Source organism: Rhinoderma darwinii, chromosome 5, assembly GCF_050947455.1.
Source record: "Rhinoderma darwinii isolate aRhiDar2 chromosome 5, aRhiDar2.hap1, whole genome shotgun sequence".
Classification (NCBI taxonomy): Eukaryota; Metazoa; Chordata; class Amphibia; order Anura; family Rhinodermatidae; genus Rhinoderma; species Rhinoderma darwinii.
The window spans coordinates 95,930,563-95,955,830 of record NC_134691.1 but is presented as its reverse complement, the minus strand read 5'-3'; the positions used below and the strand labels follow the sequence as shown (position 1 = coordinate 95,955,830).

Sequence of the window (25,268 nt, the reverse complement as noted above, 5' to 3'; positions counted from 1 at the left end):
TTTTTTTGCCTCCCGCATAGTTTTTTTATTTTGCACGTCCAATCACAGCCTTCTTTAGTGACGTGTTGACCAAAGTGACATCACCACAGCAGGCCGTGACTGGCTGGCCGGCTCACATGTTATGCCTTTGGACGACAAGTCATCGCACTGGAGTGTAAAGAACCAATGATCGGGCAAACGAGCGTTTATACGAACGCTCATTCCCGATCATTGCCCTGTGTAAACAGCGTATCGGCTAATGGGATCTTTTCGGCCAATAAAATGGTCGCTAGCGAGAAGCGCATCTCCCCGTGTAAACAGGGGGGGATATAAACGGCTGCTGTGGGGAATGGTGAAGAATTTTAAAAGTAAGTAAATTAAGACGTTTTAGGGCCAGTTCACACAGAGTTTCTTGACAAGTTTTTTGACGCGGAAAACGCGTCGGAAAACACGCTAAAAAACGGCCGAAATGCCTGCCATTGATTTCAATGGGAGGCGGAGGCGTTTTTTCCTGCGTGCGGAAAAACCGGCTCGCGGGAAAAAGAAGGGACGTGCCCTATCTTCGGGCATTTAAGGCTCTGACCTCCCACAATGGGAGGCAGAGAAAGCGTATATCATTTTATGCCCGCGGCACTCAATGGCCGCGGGCAAAAAACGCTTTCAAAAATCGGCACAGTGGTTTGACAAAAACTCGTCAAAACACTCGTCGAGGCGTTTTTTTCCTCTTTCTGACTGATTGAAATGGGGTTTTGGAGGCGGAAGCCGCCTCAAGATGGGTCATGTCGCTGCTTTTTACCGTGACGCGTTTTTTTTACTCGCGGTAAAAAAACTCGTCCAACTCCCATTGAAATCAATGGGAGGCATTTTCGGGCAGTTTTTGACGAGTTTTGCGGGGCGGTTTCCGCGTAAAAAAAAAACTCTGTGTGAACAGGGCCCCATTCATATGTACCGTGATCGGGCTGTGAAAAATGGTCCGTGCGAATCTGGCCTTAATGTCAATTATTAAAACCCCATGGTGTGGCCGGTACTAATGGGGTCCTGCTCACGCTTCAGACACACTAATGTCGTCTCGCCCCAGAGTGCCTGCTCGGCGCTAGCGGAAAAAATATAAGAAAATCAAGATTCAAATCGAAAATCGCCCAAACTGTTAAAAACAAAATCTAGATTTTATTTTTGGGCAAAATCGCCCATCCCTAATTGTAAGTTTTGAAGTGTATTATGGGCCTTTAGGGTATGTTCACACGTAGTCAACCAAAACGTCTGAAAATCCAGAGCTGTTTTCAAGGGAAAACAGACCCTGCTTTTCAGACGTTTTTTTACCAACTCACATTTTTCGCGGCGTTTTTCGCGGCGTTTTCGCGGCGTTTTTTACGTCCGTTTTTGGAGCTGTTTTCATTGGAGTCTATGAGAAAACAGCTCCAAAAACGTCTGAAAGAAGTGTCCTGCACTTCTTTCGACGAGGCTGTATTTTTACGAGTCGTCGTTTGACAGCTGTCAAACGACGACGCGTAAATAATAGGTCGTCTGCACAGTACGTCGGCAAACCCATTCAAATGAATGGGCAGATGTTTGCCGACGTATTGGAGCCGTATTTTCAGACGTAAAACGAGGCATAATACGCCTCGTATACGTCTGAAATTTGGCCGTGTGAACATACCCTTAGGCCAATGTTTACTGCAGCCTGTATTCTCCCTCGGTACATCAGACACAGGATGTCATATAACAAGCTGCATCTTCTGATGGACCTAGAGAAAATCCTTTTTTTTTCTCTTATCAGATTAGGATTTTCTTTCCATAGGCTTCTCTCTATCGTAAAAAGGAGCAATTCAGGTAACAGAAGTATATAAGGAAATTGTATATATTAACCTAGAATACATCATAGCTTATTGGCTTAAAGGGGTTGTCCAACTTCTGACAACTGATGACCTATCCACCGGATAGGTCATCAGTATGTCATCGGTGCGGGTCTGACACCCGGTGGCCTGTTGGCACATAATGCTATGGATGGAGCCCAGAAGCAGTTGGCTCCATACATAGCATAGCGGCCATGCTGCAGAACTGCAGCTCTGCTCCTATTCACTTCAATAGGAGCAGAGCTGCAGTACTGCAGCTCTGTTGCTATTCCGTGACCGGAGCCAACTGCTTCCGGCTTGTACATCCGGTGCACTGAGGCACCGGACCAGCTGATCTGTGCAGGGCCCGGGTGTCGGAACCCCGCAGATCATGTACTGACGACCTATCCGTTGGAAAAGTCATCAGTTGTCAGAAGCTGGAAAACCCCTTTAATAACAGTTAAACTGTGCAATAGAGCTCAGAGGTGTTTTCACATTAAAGAGTCACCAGTTTATAACTGCCCTATCTTCTACCTAATCTAATAGGCGCTTTAATGTAGATAAGTAATGTGTTGTTTTTTAGAAAAAACGTTTATTTTTGACGAAGTTATGAGCATTTTAAGTGCAAATTTGTTCTTAATGTCCAAGTGGGCAAAGTAAAGAGAAGTGTATGACGCTGACCAATCAGCGCCATACACTTCTCTTCATTCATGTCCAGCTTTATCCACAGCAAAGCGTGATCTCGCGAGATCACGCTGTGCTGTCACTTACACTTAATCCCGTAGTTCCTTCACACAAGCGACGGGAGAATGACCGGACATCGCCTCATACCTGGAATACACTCTGTTATACAGTTCTTTAGCAGGACTGCGTTTTTTCACTAAAACTAGAGGCTGATTTAGGGTTTGTTCACATCCGCATCACCCTTCTATTCATGGATTCCGTTGCAGCGTTCCGTCGGAGGAACACATGACTGGAAAGGCAAACGGAGACCATAGCTTCTGTTTGCATTATCATTGGTTTCAATGGTAATTCTTCTGTTGCAAATGGTTTCCGTTTGTCTCCGTTCCGTAAGGTTTCCGTTTTGTTTTTTAGCGTAAACAATATAGTAATCGACTGCTATTGATTCCGTAAATAAAAAACAGAAGCCATACGGAACGGAAACCATTTGCAAAGGAAGCATTAGCATTGAAATCAATGATAATGCGAATGGAAGCTATGGTTTCCGTTTGACTTTCCGTTCATGGGTTCCTCCGACGGAAAGCTGCAACGAAACCCATGAATGGAAGCCAACACTGATGTGAACAGGCCCATACATGAAGCAATTCTTCAAACTACAGATGGACAACCAGTGGAAAATTTATAACAGTCATTTTTTTTAAACATATTCTATGTATGCATGTTCAATTTCTTTCTTTTTTTTTTTTTGCTCTTAGGATAGGCAATAATTGTTATGATGGCTCGGAAACTAACAGATGGTTTGCTCAGCTCTTTCTGTAACTATCATAGCCCTGAGTGGAGAGAGCCCTTCGTAATCTTTCCATTCCAGTCATTTCCATTCAGTCTGCGGCTTGATCTGATGGGAAACCCATGTCCTCGAAATAGGTGGTTGTCCCAGAATTTGGAACTCCACCTATCAGACACTTATGGTGTTTCATTAGATTAGGCCAGAATTGCCTGAGATGGGAAAAATACCTTTGATCCCCTTCCCGACGTTTGCCGTGTGGATACGTCATGGAAAGCTAGTGCGTCCCAATAAAATAAAACACAATCGCCCTTTTTGCTTATCAAGACCTTTTATCATTGAAAAAAATAAACCATACATATTTGGTATCGCCGCGACCGTAACGGCCTGAACAAATATTATGTTATTTATTCCAACTGGTGAATGGCGTAAAAAAAACAAAAAAAAACCCATAAACACTATACCAGGATTTCTGTTTTTTGGTCACTTTGCCCTACAAATATTGGAATAAAAAGTGATCAAAGAGTCACACGTATCCAAAAATGGTACCTGTAAAAACTGACTCGTCTTTCAAAAAAACAAGCCCTCATACAGCTGTCGACTAAAAAATTAAAACGTTATGGTTCTCACAACTTGGCGACAGAAAAATTACGTTCTTTTTACAAAAGTAATTTTATTGTGCAGAAAGTTGTAAAACTTAAAAAAGTGCTAAAAATTTGGTATCAGCGAAATCTGACTTACCCGCAGAATAAAGGTGACATGTAATTTATAACGCATAGTGAGAAAAAAACTCACCAAAAAATCTCTGTGTGAACAGGGCCTATGTTCACACGGAGTATTTTGCAGGCAGAATTTCTGCCTCAAAATTCCATTTGGAAGTTTTGAGGCAGATTTTCCTCTCCCTACATGCCGATTTTCACTGCGTTTTTCGCCCGCGGCCATTGGGCGCTGCGGGCATAAAACGCAGCGAAAACAGTTTTCTCTGCCTCCCATTGAAGTCAATGGGAGGTCAGAGGCGGAAACGCCCGAAGATAGAAGCGACATGCCCTTTCTCCCGCGAGCCGGTTTTACAGTTCGCGGGAGAAAACCGCCCCCGCCTCCCATTGAAATCGACGGGAGGCATTTTCGGGCCGTTTTTTGAGTAGCTTTTTGGCGCGGTTTCCGCGTAAAAAAAACCTCAGTGCCCTTTTCAGAGTTAGGCTATGTTCACACGGAGTATTTTGGGGGAGGAATATCTGCCTCAAAATTCCGTTTGGAACTTTGAGGCAGATATTCCTCTCCCTGCACGCCGATTTTCGCGGCGATTATCGCGCCGTTTTTCGCCCGCGGCCATTGAGCGTCGCGGGCATAAAACAGCGAGAAATACCCTTTCTCCTGCCTCCCATTGAAGTCAATGGGAGGTCAGAGGCGGAAGCGCCCGAAGATAGGGCATGTCGCTTCTTTTTCCCGCGAGGCAGTTTTACTGCTCGCGGGAAAAAGACGCCGACGCCTCCCATTGAAATCAATGGGAGGCGTTCTCGGGCCGTTTTTGCCGAGTTTTGCGAAGCGGTTTCCGCGTCAAAAAACTCGGCAAAATACCCCGTGTGAACATAGCCTTATTGTTCCATTCGTTTGAGGTAATGACAGTCAAATAGGATTTCTGAGTGCTGCAGTAACCTACAGATCCCAAACCAAGCGGTATAAATATTTACTATCTCTGTACATTACATGAAAATAAGCCGGACGATGGTTTTTTTTGTAAGCCGACCATACATTGTGACATATGTGCAATTCAAAGGGTGAAATGTGCAACAAAATCTGCATGTAACCCATAGTGGATTTTGCTGCGGATTCATGACACAATCCTCCTATTTTTTATTTTTTTTCTGCCATGTCTGGTCATGCCCTGAGACTACATGCACGTTGCATAATTTGATGCGCAAATTCCGCACCAAAACCGCAGGTGTACGCACGTAATTCTGCAGCAAAAACCGCTCCGCGTTTTTAATGTGTTTTCAATGTTCGGTATTGATGCGGAAATAGGTGGGGTTTTATGCTGCATATTTTGGTGCATTTTTCTTTAAAACTAGTCCGATACAATTCACAAGCGGAAACGCAGGATTCTAAAATACGCACCGCAGGTCAATTTATACGCAGAAAAAAAATCTGCACTGTGTAGATGAGATTTCTTAATCTCATTTACTTTGCTGGTACTGTACTATGCTACGGATTTGCTGCATGAAAGTCTGCGCAGCAAATCCGCACATAATACGCAACGTGTGCATTCAGCCTGAGGCCTCCTACCTGTTTTTCTTATATGACAAAAGAAGGATGCCATAATCTTTGATCTTGCAGTGTATGTCCAACTTCAAGGTTACATGCGAAAACTGATGGTGGGTAAGTTGTCTGCCTGATCTCGTAAGGAGTGCATCCAACTTCTCCTTTTTTTTTAAAAAGGAAAACTTTTTGGAATTAAAATGATAGTTTCCCCCATGTTGGATAAGCTTCTTGTATAGATAAAAGCTCTCCTCCTCTTCTCTTTTTAACATAAAAGGTAGCACGATTAGGCTGGGTTCACACGTAGCGTTAAGGCCTTATTTACACAAGCGTTCCGCACCTCGGACGTTAAAAACTGGTGTTTTTCACGTCTGAGGTGCATCCGTGCTCGGCGCTGCGGGACGCGATGTCTCGCATCTCCCATAGATGAGAGACATCTATATTTCTGTGTACAGAGCTGTCTAAGGCGTATTTGTGTACGTGGAAATATGTAGTTTTTATTAAAACTATTTTGGTGAATGTCTGGCATTTCGATCCTTTTTATTAAATTATTTGGAGGGTTGAAGTGGCAAAAAAAGGACAATTCGTCAATTTTTACCTTTTTTCCCGCTACGGCGTTCACCGTATTGGAGAAATATTTTTATAGCTCGGGCATTTTCGGACGCAGGGATACCTAATGTGTTTTTGTTTATTTTTATACGTGATCTAGGAGAGTGATTTGAATTATTACTTTTTAAAAATGTTTTTCCTTGTGTTTTTTTGTTTTTTTTTAGCCCCCCCCCCCTACCACTAGGGGGCTTGAACCTGCAATCATTAGATCTCTTATCATAGACTACAATATCATAATATTGCAGTCTATGGCAAAATTAGTGCATTGCTATTGAGATCTGCCACAGACACGTCTTATTAGCAATCTTCGTATAGCAGGGCTGGGAGCGTTCACAATGCTCCCAGCTGCTATAGGAGTACACCGGCTCCTGCGCCACATGGAGGGCGGTGACCGCCCCCCAAAGTGGAAAGTGCCGTAAAAACCCCTCTGATGCCGGTGTCCCATGTGAAATGCTTGCGATCAGAAATGGTTCTGATCGCAAGCATTGCCGCTGGGTCCGTGCTGTGACACAGCAAAGACTCGGCGGCTATGCCGCCCGCTTTGCTTCTGAGCGGGCGCCATATTTAAATAACCTTTCCCGACGTAAATCTACAGATTAGCGTCAGGAAAGGAAAATAAATCTCATTCAGACGCTACATAAATGGTGAGTGGAAAAAAGTTTAGAAATTGACATGCAGAGCAGTTGTTTTTATTTTATTTTTTAAGTCCACAGCACGTCAATTGTATTTGCGTAATCGCTGCTTTTTTGTTTCAGGTTTTGCCCATTGAATTCAATGGCAGGTAAAAACCGCAACAAATAGCAGAGGTTGCGATTTTTGCATTGGAAAAGCTGCGATTCCGCCACTAAAATCGCAACTGAGAAAAAAAATCGTACAATTACCCAGTGTTCTGTGCTTCTCCGTCCAGGCTGACCTCCTGGGATGACCTTTCATCCCATGTGACCCCTGCAGCCAATCACAGGTTGCAGCGGTCACATGGGAGGAAACCTCATCCCAGGAGGCTGGGCTGCAGGACGGCAGAGGGACACGTCGCCATGGCTACGGGTAAACATAACTTTTTTTCTTTTCCCGAGCCTTTTTTCGCAGCGGACATTTCTGCCGAGAAACTGCACCACAATTTGGCGCTGTTTTCTGGCCGGAATACCCTGCGGCGACCAGGGCAAACGTGCTGTGTGCTTTTACGCAGTGTATCCGCCCTGTGTAACGGTACCCTTTGGGTGTGGAGGGCTGAAGGAAACAAATGTCTCCCTGTTTAAGGTATTTGGAGCTTAGCAAGGTCGCCTTTTAACCTGAAAGTATCTTCAGGGTATGTTCACAAGCAGTGTTTTCAGACGTAATTCGGGCGTTTTACGCCTCAAATTACGCCTGAAAAAACGGCTCCATTACGCCTACAAACCTCTGCCCATTGCTTTCAATGGGTTTTACAGTGTTCTGTTCCCACGAGGTGTAATTTTACACGTTGCTGTCAAAATACGGCGCGTAAAAAGATGCCCGCGAAAAAGAAGTGCATGTCACTTCTTGGGACGATTTTGGAGCAGTTTTTCATTGACTCCATTGAAAAACAGCTCCAATAACGGCCGTAAAATACGCAGCGAAAAACACAAGGTGTTAAAAAACTGTCTGAAAATCGGGAGCTGTTTTCGTCTGAAAACCGCTCCATATTTTCAGACGTTTTTGGTCACTGCGTGTGAACATACCCTCATGCTCGCTTCATCAAATGTCCATACAACCGAGAAATTAAGCCTTTCTGGGATAGTGTGTAGGGAAATGCAAATTGGTCATTTCTAGTGGCCAACTTTGCACCCATAATTGCTAGTGTATAGCACCAATATAGCCTGATCAGAAAAGAGATTTCTATTCTAACTTGCATATGGCTTATTAGGATGAAAGTGCATAGAATTACCTTCTGCTCATACATTACTCTGTGCCACTGTATTAAAGGGGTGGTCAGGCATGGGGCAGTTTTTCATACGGATGACCTATCCACAAGATAGGTCATCAGTATACGATTGGTGGGGGCTGACACTCTGACCCCGAACCGATCCACTGCCTCCGGCACCGGAAGTTATGCAGTTATCGGTGCCGGAAGCCGATGGCTCCAGTCACTGTATAGCGGCCGTGTTGTGTTACTGCAGCTCTGCTCCTATTCACTTGAATAGGAGCAGATCTGCAGCGCGGCCGCTATACAGCTTACGGATCCATCTGCTTCCGGCACCAACCAGAGCATAACTTCCGGTTCCCGGAGGTAGCTGAAAAACCTGATCGGTGTGGGTTCTGGGTGTCGGACCCCCACCGATCATATACTGATGATCTATCCACAGTATGAAAAGCCTCCCCATGTCCGAACAACCCCTTTAACCTTTTGTTCAAGCAAACAGGGGGCATCAGTGGGGAGTTACTGTACGCAGAGAATGCTATACCAGACTGGACTGGGCTAGATTTCTGCTATAATTAATGCTAGTTTCTGGTAACTGGGGCCAAAAGTACTGGTAGCAAATATGAATATATTTATACCGAATATTACATAGTGCATACAGCAATTGGTGAGATGTCCTTCATATCAGTGAAAATATATATTCTGCTACCTAAGAGTAAATGGAAATGGGCGCCATGAACAACCACTGTAGGGTTTAAGGGCCGATTAAACCGCTCCATGATCCGTTTAGTTTTTTAGTTGCTGATACGAAACTTCACAGAAAACAATAAAAAAAAAAAAAAAGCTGACCAAAATAAGGATGTAATGAATGCTTCAGAAATTTGCATATATGCGGTTTGTTGCAGAGTTTTGTCTCGTCAATTGGTCAGTATTGTGAAATTGCCTTTATGAAATATGCAAAATATACTTGCACATGGTCTGGAGACCAGACAACACAAAGTTCCAACCTGAATTTATTTCCTTAAATGCAACTTGTTTTTATACATTTCTAGTTTACATAAGAGGAACTATTGGTTAAAAATGACTATCTTGCAATGTAAATCTGTTTTTTCCTACAATTCAGAGTTTTATATTCTAGAACGTAGCAATAGAACAGAAAATCGATGATACGTGTATTTAGACAGCAGAGTGCAATATGGAGTCAGAGGCCACTTTTCTTTCGCATGCTTAATGCTTCATTTGTGCAAACTTTCTCCAGTTTTTATTAAAGTTAACCTGTCACGTTGAAAATGCATCCAATCTGTAGACAGCATGTTCTATATAGAGCAGGAGGAGCTAAGCAGATTGATATATAATTTGGGGGTGGGGGGGTTCAGTATAACTTGTGATTTGTGCATTTAAATCCCTGCTCCCTATGGGCGTAGGAGTCCAGTGGGTGGTGCTACTCAGTGATTGGCAGCTATCTTTGTATTCACACTTATAGGGGGAATGCTAGCTATAAACTAGTAGGACCACCCACTCAACTCAATCTCAGACCGAGTAGAGGTTTTTTAACGAATAAATTAGAAGTTATACAAAAAAATTTCCCAAAAAAATATATATCTGTCTGCTCCGCTTCTGCAGCTCTATAGCATGTTGCCTGCAGATTGGACTGGATTTTCAATGTGACCGGTTCTATTACTAGTGAGGTTCCTCTACATAGGTCTATAGGTAAATAATGACAGAACGCACAAAGGTCCATGTCTAAACGCGCTAACACTAATGTAGTAGCCACTCCCGTGCACCAAGTGCACCTCTGCTATAGTAAAGTATGATGGATTTGTAATAATGTTGGAGGCAAGAATTGCACTTACAAAGAGTGTGAAAGTTTGCCTGCGGGATGGGAGGGAGAGCAGTGAAAAAAAGGAATTTTGCCACTGCCAATTTTAGCTGAAAAGTGAGTGCATGTAAAAAGACCACAAAAATGAAGTATAACTGAAATTGTTGTAAAAACTGGTTACAAAGCACAGCTTGTTTAGTCTTTGAATAATAAGTGCTTTCACCATGTTAGCAAAACCTAGGCCAGAATGTGCAGAAAGATTCAAGGCCTTCTGGCTGACATGTCAACAATGAGGATGGCTCGGGGTGGTGCCATCATATATTACAGGTTCTGTGCACGGCCTCTAATCTCAAATGTGAACTTTACTGAACGTGAAGAATTGATGTGCTCATTGTTACATTGACTAACCCCTGACATGGTAAGCGTTATTTCTAAGTGGCATAATGAGCGGCTGGCCTACTACCTATGCAGAGGCCCAGCACATACACATTGTAGGACCGTTTAAATGCCACATGTGTAGCTGCCATGTTATCTAGGGGATCCAGTCTATAGTGTTAGCAAACCACTATTTACACTGTTTAAAACCAGCACTGGATCTCAACATGCTTTTCACACTGGGGAATTTAAATGCCTACCCTCTTCCTTAACCTTGGATGATGGTCTATAGGTGGAGAAAAACCGCTATTTGTTTCTGTCACCTACAGATTATGGCACATATTTTAGGATTTCGGTTAGTATGTGTTATAGGGAGAAGGGTTCAGAATATTGCTACCTTTTTGACCGTTCTTTTGTAAGATATTATAAACATATTTAAACCAGATAAACAAACACATACATTTAGCAATGACTGGTGATTATGCTCTGACCTGACCAAGAAGTAGTGGAAATATACATCCGTTTTACCTTTGGAGATTTCACCGTTCAATTTTGGCCTCCATCTGGCTGTTGTATATCGGCATACCTTTTTTTGCAACTGTTTGGAATAGCGCTTTCTGCTGCGCTATTTCATACAGCGGCATCCTGTAAAAAAAATATACATTGGGGAAATCCTCCGACATACGCTACAAATGGATTGAGCTCCTCGCACTGTCAATTCTAGATGATTTACTATCCGTTCCAACTCCCGCTGACTGCCATCGTGTTCTCACTGTGGTCACTGTTGTTGTGTTTTTTTGTTTTGTTTTTTTACATTTGGTTTGGTTTGTTTCTTGCTGCTGGTTGTTGTAGATAATGGGGGAGATTTATCAACCTTCCTACGCCAGTTTTCTGGCATTCAAAAAGTCGCAAAAGGGCCCCTAAGTTTCTCTTCGCCTTTTTTATGCTGCCCTCGCCACCTTTGTGAAAGGGGCAGGGCCACAACAGCTTGACTCCTCTATAATAATTTCCGCAAGAAATTCAGAGCAGATTTCGCTCTGGGGGGTGTAGCAAGATAGAAGCCTGTGCAAAGTCCCGTACTCTATCTCCACCAGCCCCCCCCCCCCCCCCCCACCACCACCACCGATTTGGGCTATTCCCCCAGCGGACAATTTTGAATTAAAAAAATAAATAAATAATGCTAACCTGACAGCTACTCTTCTCCCCTCTGAGTCACATCAGTATGACATGACTCGTACAACAACTGACTGATTGGGCAGCGTCAGGATGTTGTATGTGATGCAGCACCGATGACATTGAAGTGCTGGGTCGCATATAAGGCCTTGAAGTTCCCTTCCGCAAATTATAGAATGGCCTATCCCTGTCCGTTTTTGTGGCCCGTTCCACTATTTACGTCTATGGGTGCGCAAAAGTATCTGACAGCACACAAATGCCAATCGTGTGCTTTCCATATGTTGCGGTTATGTTGCTTGGGAAATCTGATCAGGTGACCTTCCTATGGGTACAGACCGTGAAATACGGATGACTCACGAAAACAACATTACAAGGACTTACTAAATGTTTGCGGAAACAACTCTGAGGCATTACAGACACAAATACTAAAAGCCGTAGTTTGCGGTCCAATCAATGGAAACAGTTATGTGCATGAGGCCTAACCTTTCCTCTATTAAAGAGGCTCTGTCACCAGATTTTGCAACCCTATTGCAGCAGATCGGCGCTGCAATGTAGATAAGAGTAACGTTTTGTTTTGTTTTTTAAACGAGCATTTTTGGCCAAGTTATGAGCATTTTTATATTTATGTAAATGAGGCTTTCTAAAGTACAACTGGGCGTGTTTACAGTAAAAGTCCAACTGGGCGTGTATTGTGTTCGTTACATCGGGGCGTTTTTACTTCTTTTATTAGCTGGGCGTTCTGACGAGAAGTATCATCCACTTCTCTTCACAACGCCCAGCTTCTGGCAGTGCAGACACATCGTGTTCTCGAGAGATCACGCTGTGACGTCACTCACAGGTCCTGCATCGTGTCGGCACCAGAGGCTACAGTTGATTCTGCAGCAGCATCAGCGTTTGCAGGTAAGTAGCTACATCGACTTACCTGGAAACGCCGATGCTGCTGCAGAATCAACTGTAGCCTCTGGTGCCGATGTGTCCTCGCTCGTCTGACACGATGCAGGACCTGGGGCAGGAAGTGAGTGACGTCACAGCGTGATCTCTCGAGAACACGCTGTGTCTGCACTGCCAGAAGCTGGGCGTTGTGAAGAGAAGTGGATAATACTTCTATTCACAACGCCCAGCTAGTAAAAGAAGTAAAAACGCCCCGATGTACGCACATAATACACGCCCAGATGTAACACACATAATACACGCCCAGATGTACTTTTACTGTAAACACGCCCAGTTGTACTTTAGAAAGCCTCATTTACATAAATATAAAAATGGTCATAACTTGGCCAAAAATGCTCGTTTTTAAAATTATTTTTTTTTACTCTTATCTACATTGCAGCGCCGATCTGCTGCAATAGGAGATAGGGGTTGCAAAATCTGGTGACAGAGCCTCTTTAAGGCGGGATTCACACGACCGGGTCGTTCCCGAGCCCGAGTGTCGGCCGGTAAAATCGGCCATTTAGCCCGGCCGGTTTGCATTAAGTTTTGCATCCGTGCCGGGCCGGGCAGATCCGGACAGTGACATCAGCGGCAACTCCTGAAGGGGAATCCCCATGTGTTCGGGGATTCCGCTTCAGGAGTTTCCCCTGATGTCACTGCCCAGATATGGACAGAGACATCAAGCGCTCTGTCCAGGAGCGGAATCCCCGAACACATGGGGATTCCGCTCCTTCAAGGAGCTAAAGTGCGGCTAGCACATAGCAGAGCAGGGAGATACCTCCCCGCTCTGCTATATTGGCGTCGCTACAGTAGTAGTAGCAGCCGCAGCAGCTGCAGCTGCTAGCGGCGCCATCGAAGGTGTCGCCGGGCCAGGGTGCTTTTCAAGCAGGGGAAGGGAGCCAGCGCAGCGCTCCCTTCCACCTGCTGTACAGCCGGCCCTGCCACACAGTGTACAGCGATGCCATTCGTCAGAATGGCATCAACTCCTCCTCACATTGCACTCTGCGCTGTGAGGAGGAGGAGATAGAGCGCAAGCTCCGGAAAACCCGGCCATCACTCGGGACACATCCCGGTGATGGCCGTGTATTACCCGGCCCCATAGACTTCTATGGGGGCCGGGTATCCGGCCGAAGATAGAGCATATCCTATTTTTCCGGCCGTCAAAAAATCGGTCGTGTGAATAGCCCCATTAGGGGTCTATTATTCCTAATGCAGCCGGGTGCCGACCGATTTATGAACGGCCGGCACCCGGCCGGGAAACCCTGCCATGTGAATGAGGCCTTAGGCTGGCGTATGAAACGCCAGTATTAACAAATATCCCCCTCTGTCTTTTGTAAATGTCACAAAGGATCCCCGCTGGGATGATTCATTTCCTGCACACATAGATACAGAGATCTGGTTAAAACATCGATTTTGCAGGATTGCAGACAAATTATTGTGATTACTATTCTCATTTATTTATAAATTCTCAGTGTGTGTTGAGACCTTTATTGCTATTCTAAAATAACAATTAAGTTAATTATTTTTCTGTTGACTGTTTTTCCCCCATTAAAATTGAAACTTTACTAACATGCTGCAATTTAAAATGTATTTATGCTGCGATCTCGAACAGAATTACAGTATACACTAAAATTACCAGAGCAATGTTTTTAGAAAAGTGGTGTGTGAACGCAAAAAACTATTTTCATATGCACGCTGGCTGCTATGTTTTTGAATACAAGAGCGGTATTAATTCCATCAAAATGACGGAACCCTGGCACAACGGAGACAAGCGGAAATCATTTGCATCGGATCCGTCACCATTAAAATGTATGGTGATGTGCGGGTTCCATTCTGACAAAAAGCTCCGATGGAACGACAGAACGTAGCCCTGACGCAGATGTGCACGAAGCCTTAGTCTGGCCTTGGATTGTACAGTAAAGATAAGGGAGTATTACAGGCCTCTCAGGCCTCATGCACACATCCGTTGCCAGTCGTACAGCCGCTAATGATTGATCCGTGAAACACAGACCGCACACCGGTAGCTTCTGTGTGCAGTCCGCTGTTTCAACGAACCAAATGAATGGAATGGCCGAGACTGTTCTGTCAAAAATGGACAGGAGTAGGACCTGTTCTATTTTTGTCGGAACGGCCACAAAGTTCCATTAAAACAACGGAAGTGTGCATGGCCCTATAGAAATGAATGTGTCCGTGTGCTATCCGTTAAAAAAACCGATAGCACCCTTAAAAAAAATAACTAACTGAAGTGGGCATAACTTTTCTTGTACCTAAAAGGGTTGTTGAATGTATATGATTTAATCGACTTGTTTTTCTTTTCTGCTAGTTCTTTATATAGCTACTGGACCAGTCATCTAAGCATCATAAAAGTCAGTAAAGTTGATACTTTGTTAAAATGTAAGGCGCTACCTCCGCACAAGACCAGGTAGCTAGCACGAGTAGAAATGAATCGATATTCTTAATAGATTTCCTACTGTCTGGCTACAAAAAAAAAAAAAAAAAATGGCTCCTGGCGTGGTCTAAATGGCCCTTAAAGTCTCCAACAATTTGTCTACCGCTGTGCTGCATAGCTGTTCCGTTTCATGGCCAAAGTCCCCATTATTAGAGAGATTCTTATTTTTACACAATCTAATACTGGTCAAAAAGCTACCATCAAAAATATCACTGCATTTCACCCTGCAAAGAAATAATCCATATGATACACAAAGCAATTTTTAGGTGAATGTTGTTCCTACTAAAGGGGTTTTCTCATCAGAGACATTTGAAATATCCACAGGATATGTCAGATGGATTCGGGTCCCACCTATCTCTAGAACGGGGCCCACTAAACCCCGTTCTACTCTTGTGTTGTAGCTGAAAAGTGTAATTTCCAACCATGAATTCCGGAAACAGCGTAGCTCGTGTCTCAGTAACTCCGATGGTAGTGAATGGCGGTTAAGGAAGCAGTGTAGCTATGCTGTTTCTGTAACTACCATTCAGTTCTGTGGTACTTACAGAACCACACTGTTTCCTAAATCATGGCCGAATTTCACCTGCTGCTGCTGCAACACAGAGCGGTACAACGGGGTTTAAGGGGCCCCGTTCTAGAGATAGGTGGGACCCGCATCTAACTGACATGTATGACCTCTTGTGGATATGTTCTAAATGTCTCTGATGGGAAAACCCCTTTAAAGGAACAGTGTCATCACAAATTTATTTTTCATATGTTAAAGATGTTAGTGCTTTATTAAAAACGTTTATATTTATTTGTGTGTTTGTGTTTTTACTTTTTCTTATTTTTACACTTTTTCTTCCCTATGGGGGCTGCCATTTTTTGTTCCATTTCTGTATGTGTCGATTAACGACACATACAGACATGGAATACGGCAGCCACAGTCCCATAGGGACTGCGAACGGCTCCCGTCCCATCCACTTCTGTGTACGCCGTCTGTGTGGGAACTGCGCATGCGCCGCTCCCACACAGTCCAATTTGAAATTGGCGCCGTCCGGCGCCATTTTCCTGTGGATCGGAAATCGCGGCCGGACAGTAAGATTACTACTTCCGGTCGCGGCTTCCGGACTTGTGCACTTGGACCAGCGGCAGCAGACGGAGCGGACGGGCCGGAGGGAGCCGCGGCGGCAGGAGCAGGTAAGAGATTTCAATGTATGTTCGTGTTTGTGTACGTTTACTACTGTATGTAAACCTACTACACTGTGTGTTAGCTCAAAAAATGGCGACACACAGTGTAGGAGGTTAGACCGTTCAAACCCCTCGTTTATCCCGCCACTAGCCAGGATAAAGGAGGGGGGGATGCTGAGAGCTCACTAGAGCGAGGGCTTTTTACCCAATTTTGCAATGCTGCAATTTTGGGAATAGCTCCATCTAGTGACCAGCAATGGGAAATATTATAAATTAGAATCTAATTTATAATATTTCCTGACTCGTGAAAAAAAATAAAAAAAATTTGAACAATGTTTAATCACCTACACACTAAATGTTTAATTTAAAAAAACAAAACATGTTTTTCTGGCAACACATTCCCTTTAAGCTTTGACCTCCATAAATATTGAACTATGAATAACCTGGATATAAAAATCTTGCTGCATTGTCTAGTGGGGTCTTTTTTTACACTTTCTCGTCTTACAGTAATGTGCGTTACTCTGTGGCCTTTGCCCAATGTAATAATGAAGGTGACCGTGTTATAAAAGTGGCATGTGGCAGTGGATGTATGTGTTTGTTTGCGGAGACATCTCCAAGGCCCCACGGGAAGCTCTTTGTAGCTAGTATATGTCCTTGCCGCCCGATCATGTTCTCTTGCCCTGCAAGGTCTTCTTCTGCTCTATACTTCACTCCTCCTTTGACTAGATTGTATTTCCACAAGTCTTTTACCAGACCTGTGATATGCTTTGAATAAAGGAGACGGTTAATCCTTATCTGAAATCCATGTGAAATAAGACAAGTTTTTACAGGTCTCCGCTTCCAGTTACTCATGTAGATAAAGGTCTTGTGTAAGGAGGGGGAGTTCCAGCAGTCAGTAGTGTGAATATTCTATATAAAGTATATGTACTGCAATTGATGCAGGCGCAGGACATCAAAGTAAAATCCTACAGTAAGCAAGTATTCCTGAGAAAAGTACTGAACAAAGCACCGAATACACCCACACAACCTAGTGAGAAATAAAGGCAAGGGAGTGTTCTAGGCTCAGCATGCGCTGGGATTCCAGGAGCCTGATAACATAGTAAAAATATCGTACAAAGGGAGGATTTGTGCAGCAACATTGTGATCTTGTCTCATTTGCCTTCTGTTGCTTTCCTGAATGTTCTAGTTTGTTGTATTACATTATAAACTATAAAATTAGAGAACACAAGAATGGTGTGTACTCCGCTGTATATGGGTTCCATGTTTTCGTCTGTATTTTCTTTTGCAGAAGGAAAAGCTTTCTTGGGTGACTTGGTTCCATCCTCCTCTTGCTGAGATTTACAGTCCTGTCCAAAAGTTTTGAGACTAACACAACCTGTGGTTTTCAAAAAGTTTGATGCTTCAGCGTTTTTAGATCTTTTAGGCCCCATGCACACGACCGTGTTTTTGCGTCCGCAATTCCCCCGCAAATCCACGAGAGAATTGCGGACCCATTCATTTCTATGGGCCCATACACACTATCCGTGTTTTCACGGGTCTCCGCATGTCCGCAAATCCGTGCCGCAGAAACTCAGGACATGTCTTATTACGGCCCGCAAATTCGATGCGGACATGCCAATAGAAGTCAATGGCCCCGTGGAAATTGCGGATACACCTCCGTGTCTCATCCGCAGTTTGCGGATTTGCGGAAATGTTGCTAGGCGACGACCGGGAATGAGTTCTGTCGTCATCCTGTTTTACCTAGGCTTTTTTTTTTTCATCCGCATTTTGCGGATTACATACGGATGAACTGCGGATTACATACGGATGAACTGCGGATTACATACGGATGAACTGCGGATGACATTTCACGGAACACGGTCCTGGAATTTGCGGGCCAGAAAAACACTACGGTCGTGTGCATGAGGCCTAAGGCCTCATGCACACGACCGTAAAAACTCCCGTTATTACGGGTCGTAATTACGACCCGTAATAACGGGTTCATAGACTTCTATTGGCGACGGGTGCCTTCCCGTTTTCTCACGGGAAGGTGCCCGTGCCGTTGAAAAAGATAGAACATGTCCTATTTCAGGCCGTAATAACGGCACGGACAGTCCATAGAAGTCTATGGAGCTCTCGTAATGACGGGTGGCTACATGTGTGCACCCGTCATTACGGCAGCGTTGCTAAGCGACGTCAGTAAATAGTCACTGTCCAGGGAGCTGAAAGAGTTAACTGATCGGCAGTAACTCTTTCAGCACCCTGGACAGTGACTACCGATCAGTATAAACCTGTAAAAACTAAAAATAAAAGACGTTCATACTTACCGAGAACTTCCTGCTTCCTCCAGTCCGGTCTCCCGCCCGTTGCCTTGGTGACGTGTCCCTCTCGACATCCGGCCCGACGTCCTGGATGACGTTTCAGGCCATGTGACCGCTGCAGCCAATCACAGGTCAATCACAGGCTGCAGCGGTCACATGGACTGCCGCGTCGCCAAGACAACGGCCGGGTAAGTATGAATTTCTTTAACTTTTATTACAGAAAAGGCTGTCCCTTCTCTCTATCCTGCACTGATAGAGAGAAGGGGCTGCCGATTAGTGCAGTGCTATTTTGCCGCCAAAAACGTGCCCGTAAATACGGGTGGAATACGGGTGACACCGGACCCATATTTACGGGCACGGGTTCGTAAATACTGGTGCAAAACGGGTGGAATACGTGTGACACCGGACCCGTATTTACGCCAGTATTTACGGGTGGGAAAAAATATGGTCGTGTGCATGAGGCCTTAGTCCGATGTTTCTATGGTATACTGTGTACAATTCTAAGCATTTCATAAGTTTTTAAACTTTTATTGACCAATACATCAAGTTTATGCAAAGACTCAGTATTTACAGTGTTGACCCTTCTTTTTCAAGACTTCTGCAGTTTGCCCTGGCATGCTGAATATCCGCTTCTGGGCCAAATCCTGACTGATGGCAACGCATTCTTGTCTAATTAGTGCTTGAAGTTTATCTCAATTTCTGTGTTTTTTATTTGTCCTCCCGCTTTTTGAGCATTGATATCTGGGGAGTTTCCTGGCCATTGACCCAAAATTTCAATGTTTTGTTCACCGAGCCACTTATCACTTTTGCCTTGTGACATGCTGCTCCATCATGCTGGAAAAAGCATTGTTCATCACCAAATTGCTCCTGGATCATTGGGAGAAGTTGCTCTTGGAGGATGTTTAGATACCCTTCCTTATTAATCGAAGTGTCCTTAGGCAAAATTGTGAGTGAGCCCACTCCCTCGAATGAAAAAGCAACCCCACACATGAATGGTCTCTGGATGCTTTACTGTTGGCATGACAGTGTAGGGCTCACCTTTTTCTTCTCGGGACAATCATTCTTCCAGATGTCCCAAACAGTCTGAAGGCGGCTTCATCAGAGAACATAACTTTACCCCAGACCTCTTCAGTCCAACCCTGTACTTCCTGCAGAATTTCAATCTCTTATTGATGGTTTTCTTGGAGAGAAGTGGCTTCTTTGCTGCCCTTCTTTACACCAGGCCAGCCTCTAAAGCCTTTGCATCACTGTGCGTGCAGATCCACGGACATCTGCTGCTGCCCGTTTCCGGTGCAAGCTCTGCACGGGGGTTGAACCGATCCTGTAGCTGAATCCTCTTTAGGAGATGGTCCTGGCACTTGCTAGACTTTCTTGGGCGCTTTGAAGCTTTCTTCACAGCAAATGAACCTCTCCTTGAAGTTCTTGATGATCCTTTAAAGGGAATGTGTCGCTAGAATATTTTTTTTTTTTTCAGTTAAACAATTATTATTTAAGTGATTACACATTGTTTTAATTTTTTCCCAAGTCAGGAAATATTATAAATTAGATTCTAATTTATAACCTTTCCATGTGCTGGCCACTAGAGGGAGCAGTTCCCAAAATTGCAGAATGGTCAATGTGGTAAAGCAACCTCACTGATTTATGCTGCAAATTTGGTGTGGACACACACTCTCTAGTGTCCTCACACAGTCCCCACTCCGTTCTTCTGGCTAGTCCCAGGAGAGGGAGGGGTTTGAATGTATTCAAACCTCCTACACTGTGTGTCGCCATTTTCTGAGTGACTGCACAGTGTAGGAGGATTAGATACAGGGCTCAGCAGACGAACATAAATTACCTGCTCCTGCCACTGCCTCCGCTGGTCTACGCTCCTCTTCCTTGCGCCTTCGCTTTGTTGAACATATGGCCGGGAGCCGCGGCCGGAAGTAGTCATCTTACTGTTTGGCAGAGGCTTCTGGTCCACATGAAAATGGCGCCAGATTTCGCTCTACGAATGAGCTTAGGTTTGGTCTGTGTGGGAGCGGCGCATGCGCCGTTCCCACACAGACGGCGCACGCAACTGCGAATGGAACGGCTCCCGTTCGCATTCCCTGTGGGGTTGTATGTGTCGTTAATCGACACATACAGAGATGAAAAAAAATGGCAGCCCCGATAGAGAAGTAAAAGTCAGAAAACATAAAAAAGTAAAACATGAGAACACAATTTAATAAAATGTTTGAAAATATTACATTAAAAGCAATATTATAAAAATAAAATTAATGACACCTTCCCTTTAAATAGTTGATCTAGGGGCAATCTTACAAGCAGCAATGTACTTGCCTGTAAAGCAATGAATGCACATGTTTCCTTGGACGTAACCATGGTTAACAGAAGAAGACCATAATTTCATACAACCAGTCTGCTCTTATAAGTCGTGTTAACACGTTCTCCTGAGCTAATGAGAAGATCACTGAAATTGTCAGCAGGTCAGCTTATGCCAGGGCTGAAATGCAGTTGAAATGGGTTTTTTGTGATTAAGTTAATTTTTATAGCAAGGAATAAGTTTGCAGTTCATCTGATCACTCTTCATAAAAATCTATAGTTAATGCATATTGCCACTGTTACAACTGAAGTAGCAATATTTGTGTCAGTCTCCAATCTTTTGGCCAGGACGGTTTCTTTTTTTTTCATAAGAAGGAAGGGTCCTCAAATACAGCTATGTAAACAAGTTCTATGGAGAATGAATTGGCTAAAAGTGAAAATGCAGTCGTCATGGTCTTTAGATTTCCCTTTTATACTGCTTCCATAGTGATAATTTAGGTAAACATAAAGGGTGCATTCACACCTGCAGAAGGGAAACGTTCCTGAAAACGTTCTCATCGGTATGGGTCCGACGTCTGAGAACCCAGAGACACAGCAACACTATTCAAACAAATGGGGTTGTTCTGCAGATTCTGCAGGGAAAACTTTTGAAGTGGACCCAGCCGCTTTATTCTCAGGATCAGTACATGTCCCAGAAGTCGAACCCCCACCGATCAGAAAGTAATGGCATGTACTAGCAATATGGGAGAACGCAACCATGGAACGAAAGTTTGTATGCAGTCTCATTCTGCAATTACATGTATAGTGGTTAACTGATTTTTCTAGCTGAAAAGGTGCTATGCATTTCTAGAATCCTGGATGACTGTTTCATTAACTGGTGGCTATATGCGTAGCTGTTAGAAATGGTGTGTCCTTTTACTGGAAATAAAAGCTATGTCTGAGGTCACTCAAAGTCCCTCTTTACTTTCCATTAGACTTCATGCTCATTGCCATATTACGGCTTCATATTATATTCATATTCGTAATAAAGCTCCCATAGAGGTACATGACGTCTTCAAGTTTAATACGGAAGTTCTAATGAAGGGAGCGCTCCAGCCCCCTCAGGGCAGCATATTATGGTGAATGATCTGCTTTTAAATAAAGCTATCGTTACCTGCCTTTAAATAATATATAAGCAAATGACATAAATTCAGTGGGGGCAATATATCAACCTTTCGACGCCAGTTTTCTGGCATAGGAAAGTCGCAAAAGGACCCAGAAGACTTTTGGCCTTTTTACACTGCCCTCACCAAATGGGCATGGCTTCAGAAAGGGCACGGGGCCACCACAGCCCGACATATCTATTATAATTTATGTCGGAAAACTGGTGGAAATTCTAGCGTGAATCTATGACCGCTCCCAGCTGGTGTAGGTTTTTACTATATAGGATGTAGCAAGGTACATCACCCCCCCCCCCCCATTGGACCGTTAAAGAAAAAAGGTATACTCCCCCCACCGCTCCTCTTCGGGTCCCCTCAGTATTACAGCGAAACTCATACAACATGGTGATGCCGGCCAGCGCCGAGACATGAAAGCAATACTTAACTAATGACATTGCAGTGCTGCGTCGCATGTAAGGCCCCGGGACCTTGTATGAGCCACGCTAGAATGATGAAGGGACCCAGAGGGGGAGAAGAGGAGCTGTGAGGTATGTGCTTTTTAAAATTTTATAGGCGATGTATCGGGAATAGATGGCACATGATCGTTGCATCACAATTGTGGTCCAAGGCCCGACCAGAAGATGCAACACATTTATTGAGAGGCTTTCTCCTCTTAAGAAATGGATCGCACTTTCCTCCAGTTTTTCTTTTTATTAAGACGGGCATATAAAGCGCCAGTTTTAATAAATTGCCCCCAGTATGTTCTGCAGTCCATAAGTCTAAAAGTGATTACGTATAAGTTCTGAACTTAGATGTGATCGCTATTACTTATCCTGTGTGTTCGAGACACACAGGAGCCGCTCTCAGCCGAGCTGTCAGTTCAGTGGAACTGACTGATTCGGCCGACAGCGCTTGATGCAGCTTCTATGTATAGAGGATATATGTAGAAGCTGCAGCTCCAAAAAGATAGAAAATGTATTATAAATTTAAAGTGTAACTAAACATTTGACAAACTTCTGACATGTCAGTGACCTGTCAGATATTTTGATTGGTGGGATCCGAGCACTGAGACCCCCACCAATCGCTCAAACAAAACCACAGAAGCACTCGTGTGATCGCTTAGCTGCTTCGTGTCTGTTTGGCTTTTTTTGGAAATCAATGTATCGGAGTACAGGCTCAATAGACTTTCTATGAGCCCGTACTCCGATACATCGGCTTTCCGGAAAAAAACGAACAGACACGAAGCGGCTGAACGCTCACACGAGCGCTTCTGCCTCTTCATTTGTGTGATTGGTGGGGGTCTCCATGCTGACATGATGCTATGACACGTCAGAAGTTTGTCAAACGTTTAGTTGCCCTTTAAGTTAGAAAAATGTTTATAATCACATATAATATATATAATTATTGTGGGGTGTAAATGATTGGGGACTAGGAAGTCTTTATATTCCATTCTAACTTGTGTGCTGTTATTAATTTTTTTTATTTCTCACATGCAACCTTATTCCAATGATTTTCTTTTTTTGCATGCAGGTTATTATTGGTATTGGACATGGCCTCCATTTAGAGGTAAGGAACCCACCTTGGCATTCTGTGAACAATCCAAATTTTTCGGGGACTCAAAGGTGTATAGGGAATTTTTTTTTTTTTTTACGTGGCAGAGATATATGCTCACATGGCATGACATGTATTACCTCATTGACAAAAGGTATTAGAGCGCTGTAGGTGAGCAATCTGCCATATTTGAGGCAGCATGAATCATAGGGGACCATGATAATAAAAGAACACCTTTTTAAATGAAGGTACATTAATATATAATCAAACGTAAAATAACTGCAGCGGCAACACGGCCATTGCTTGAGCTTGCCAGGAAAACTAGAGTCTTCGACTATGTTCACACATTCCGATTTGTTGCAGGTTTTGATGTCGATTTTAAGTTCTGTCTTTATATTTCCCATTACTTTTGAAACCACATCTGGTTTTCACTCAATCTGTAACAAAGCACAATGTGTGATTACAAGCGTAGTTTGCATTGTGCTTTATTAGAAGTGAATGTCAGCATTTTCATTATTCAGAGACATTTAAAATATAAGCATCTTTTTGTTCCCCAATTTAGTAGCCATTAGTTTTACTTTTATAAAATAAATTGTTGGCGCCCTCTGCTGTCTGATTATGCTAAAATGTGTATTATCAAAAAGCACTTATTTCCCAAACCCTGTAGAAGGAAGGTGTGTTAGATAGAATGGTCCCCATTCACTGAGACTAGCGTATGTTACGCCAATCTTGGTAAAGGAGATAGTTGATGTGATTTGCACCAAATGTATAAAACATGCTTACTTAATGAATGTGGTGTACTATGCACTGTCTGAGAGGCAGAGTAAAAAAAAAATTGTACATGCTATGCTGGTATAGATGTGCCACAAAGATGGCGCCGTTTTTAGACTCTCTGTTCAATAAAGTTGAATAAAACTACACCTATACTTTTTTTTTTTTTTTTGTCACTTTCCAAATTCAGCCAGTGACCAGGAAAGTGGCAAATTTATCGCACGTTGTGATTTGTGAATTTTTTTTATTTATTTTTTTGTCATAGTTTACTGCATGATAAATGTAGGCCAATGACTCTATTGTTTCTCAATTTGTAGATTATGCATAACCGGTTTTGTAAGTTTCTTTCCAAATAAATTTCAAAGCCACTGCCATGTTGTCTGCATGACCTTACAATTAAGATATCTTTTCCTCCATTAAAGATGGTGAAGCGAAGCAGAAAACCGGGTGATGGAGCTGTAGAATTAGTGAGGCATAAACGAGAATGGATCATCCCACCAGTTTCAATTTATGAAGAGCAGGACAATTCTTTTAAAAATCCTATTGCAAGGGTAAGTGCGCTGTATGTACTCTTATTTTCTTACCAAAATTGCAGTGTCTAATCTGTCTCATTTAGGATAATGACCGACATGTTGGATTAAAGAGGTTCTCAGTTTTAAATGTGTTTTTAAATGAATCTTACTAATCCCGCAGGCTGAGATGTGGCATGGCGTGCCTGCTGCCAAGCTGTGCTTCCCTTTCTCTGCTGGCAGCGCAATGACCATCCAGCTTCCAGTTTTACGGAGTTCTGTGCTGCTACATCCAGTGCAGACTGGGGCAGATTTACTTAGATGTCAATGATTTAGACAGCATAAACTTGGACCAGGCACTTTGAAGATGCGCCAAATTTATCAGGTGACACACGCTATATGATAAATTTGACACATCTTGCTAGACACCTTTTTTTTTTTTTTCTCTTCCTTTTACCAACTCTTGGTTGGCTTAGTTGTCATCTGGTGCATTTTAATCCACGCCTCCTTCCCTGTTAAGCCACGCCCCCTAACAAAAAAGAAATATATATCTAGTGAGACACAAACATACTTTCTAAAATTAAATGTGACAAATTGCGGCTACATTTTGTGCTTTTCTCGATACATTGCAGACGCAATAATAAATCTACCCATCTGTGTTCATTGAGTCCTTTTATCCCCCCGTATATAAGCGCTCCAGTCTTCGTTTTCTGACCACATTTTATATCGGCCTACTGTTGTGACTAGTCTTGCCGCTCGGTTGTTCTACT

General features: G+C 43.5%; 1 protein-coding gene across 1 annotated transcript in view; it reads left to right on the top strand.

The window, feature by feature from the left end:
* The window catches only part of DSG2 (desmoglein 2), a 48,230-nt gene that overhangs the window by 1,212 nt on the left and 21,750 nt on the right, over positions 1-25,268 (top strand). The window contains exons 2-3 of the mRNA XM_075826311.1: positions 23,198-23,233; positions 24,412-24,540. Of these exons, the coding sequence (XP_075682426.1) occupies positions 23,198-23,233; positions 24,412-24,540 (165 nt within the window). The remainder of the gene's footprint in view (positions 1-23,197; positions 23,234-24,411; positions 24,541-25,268) is intronic.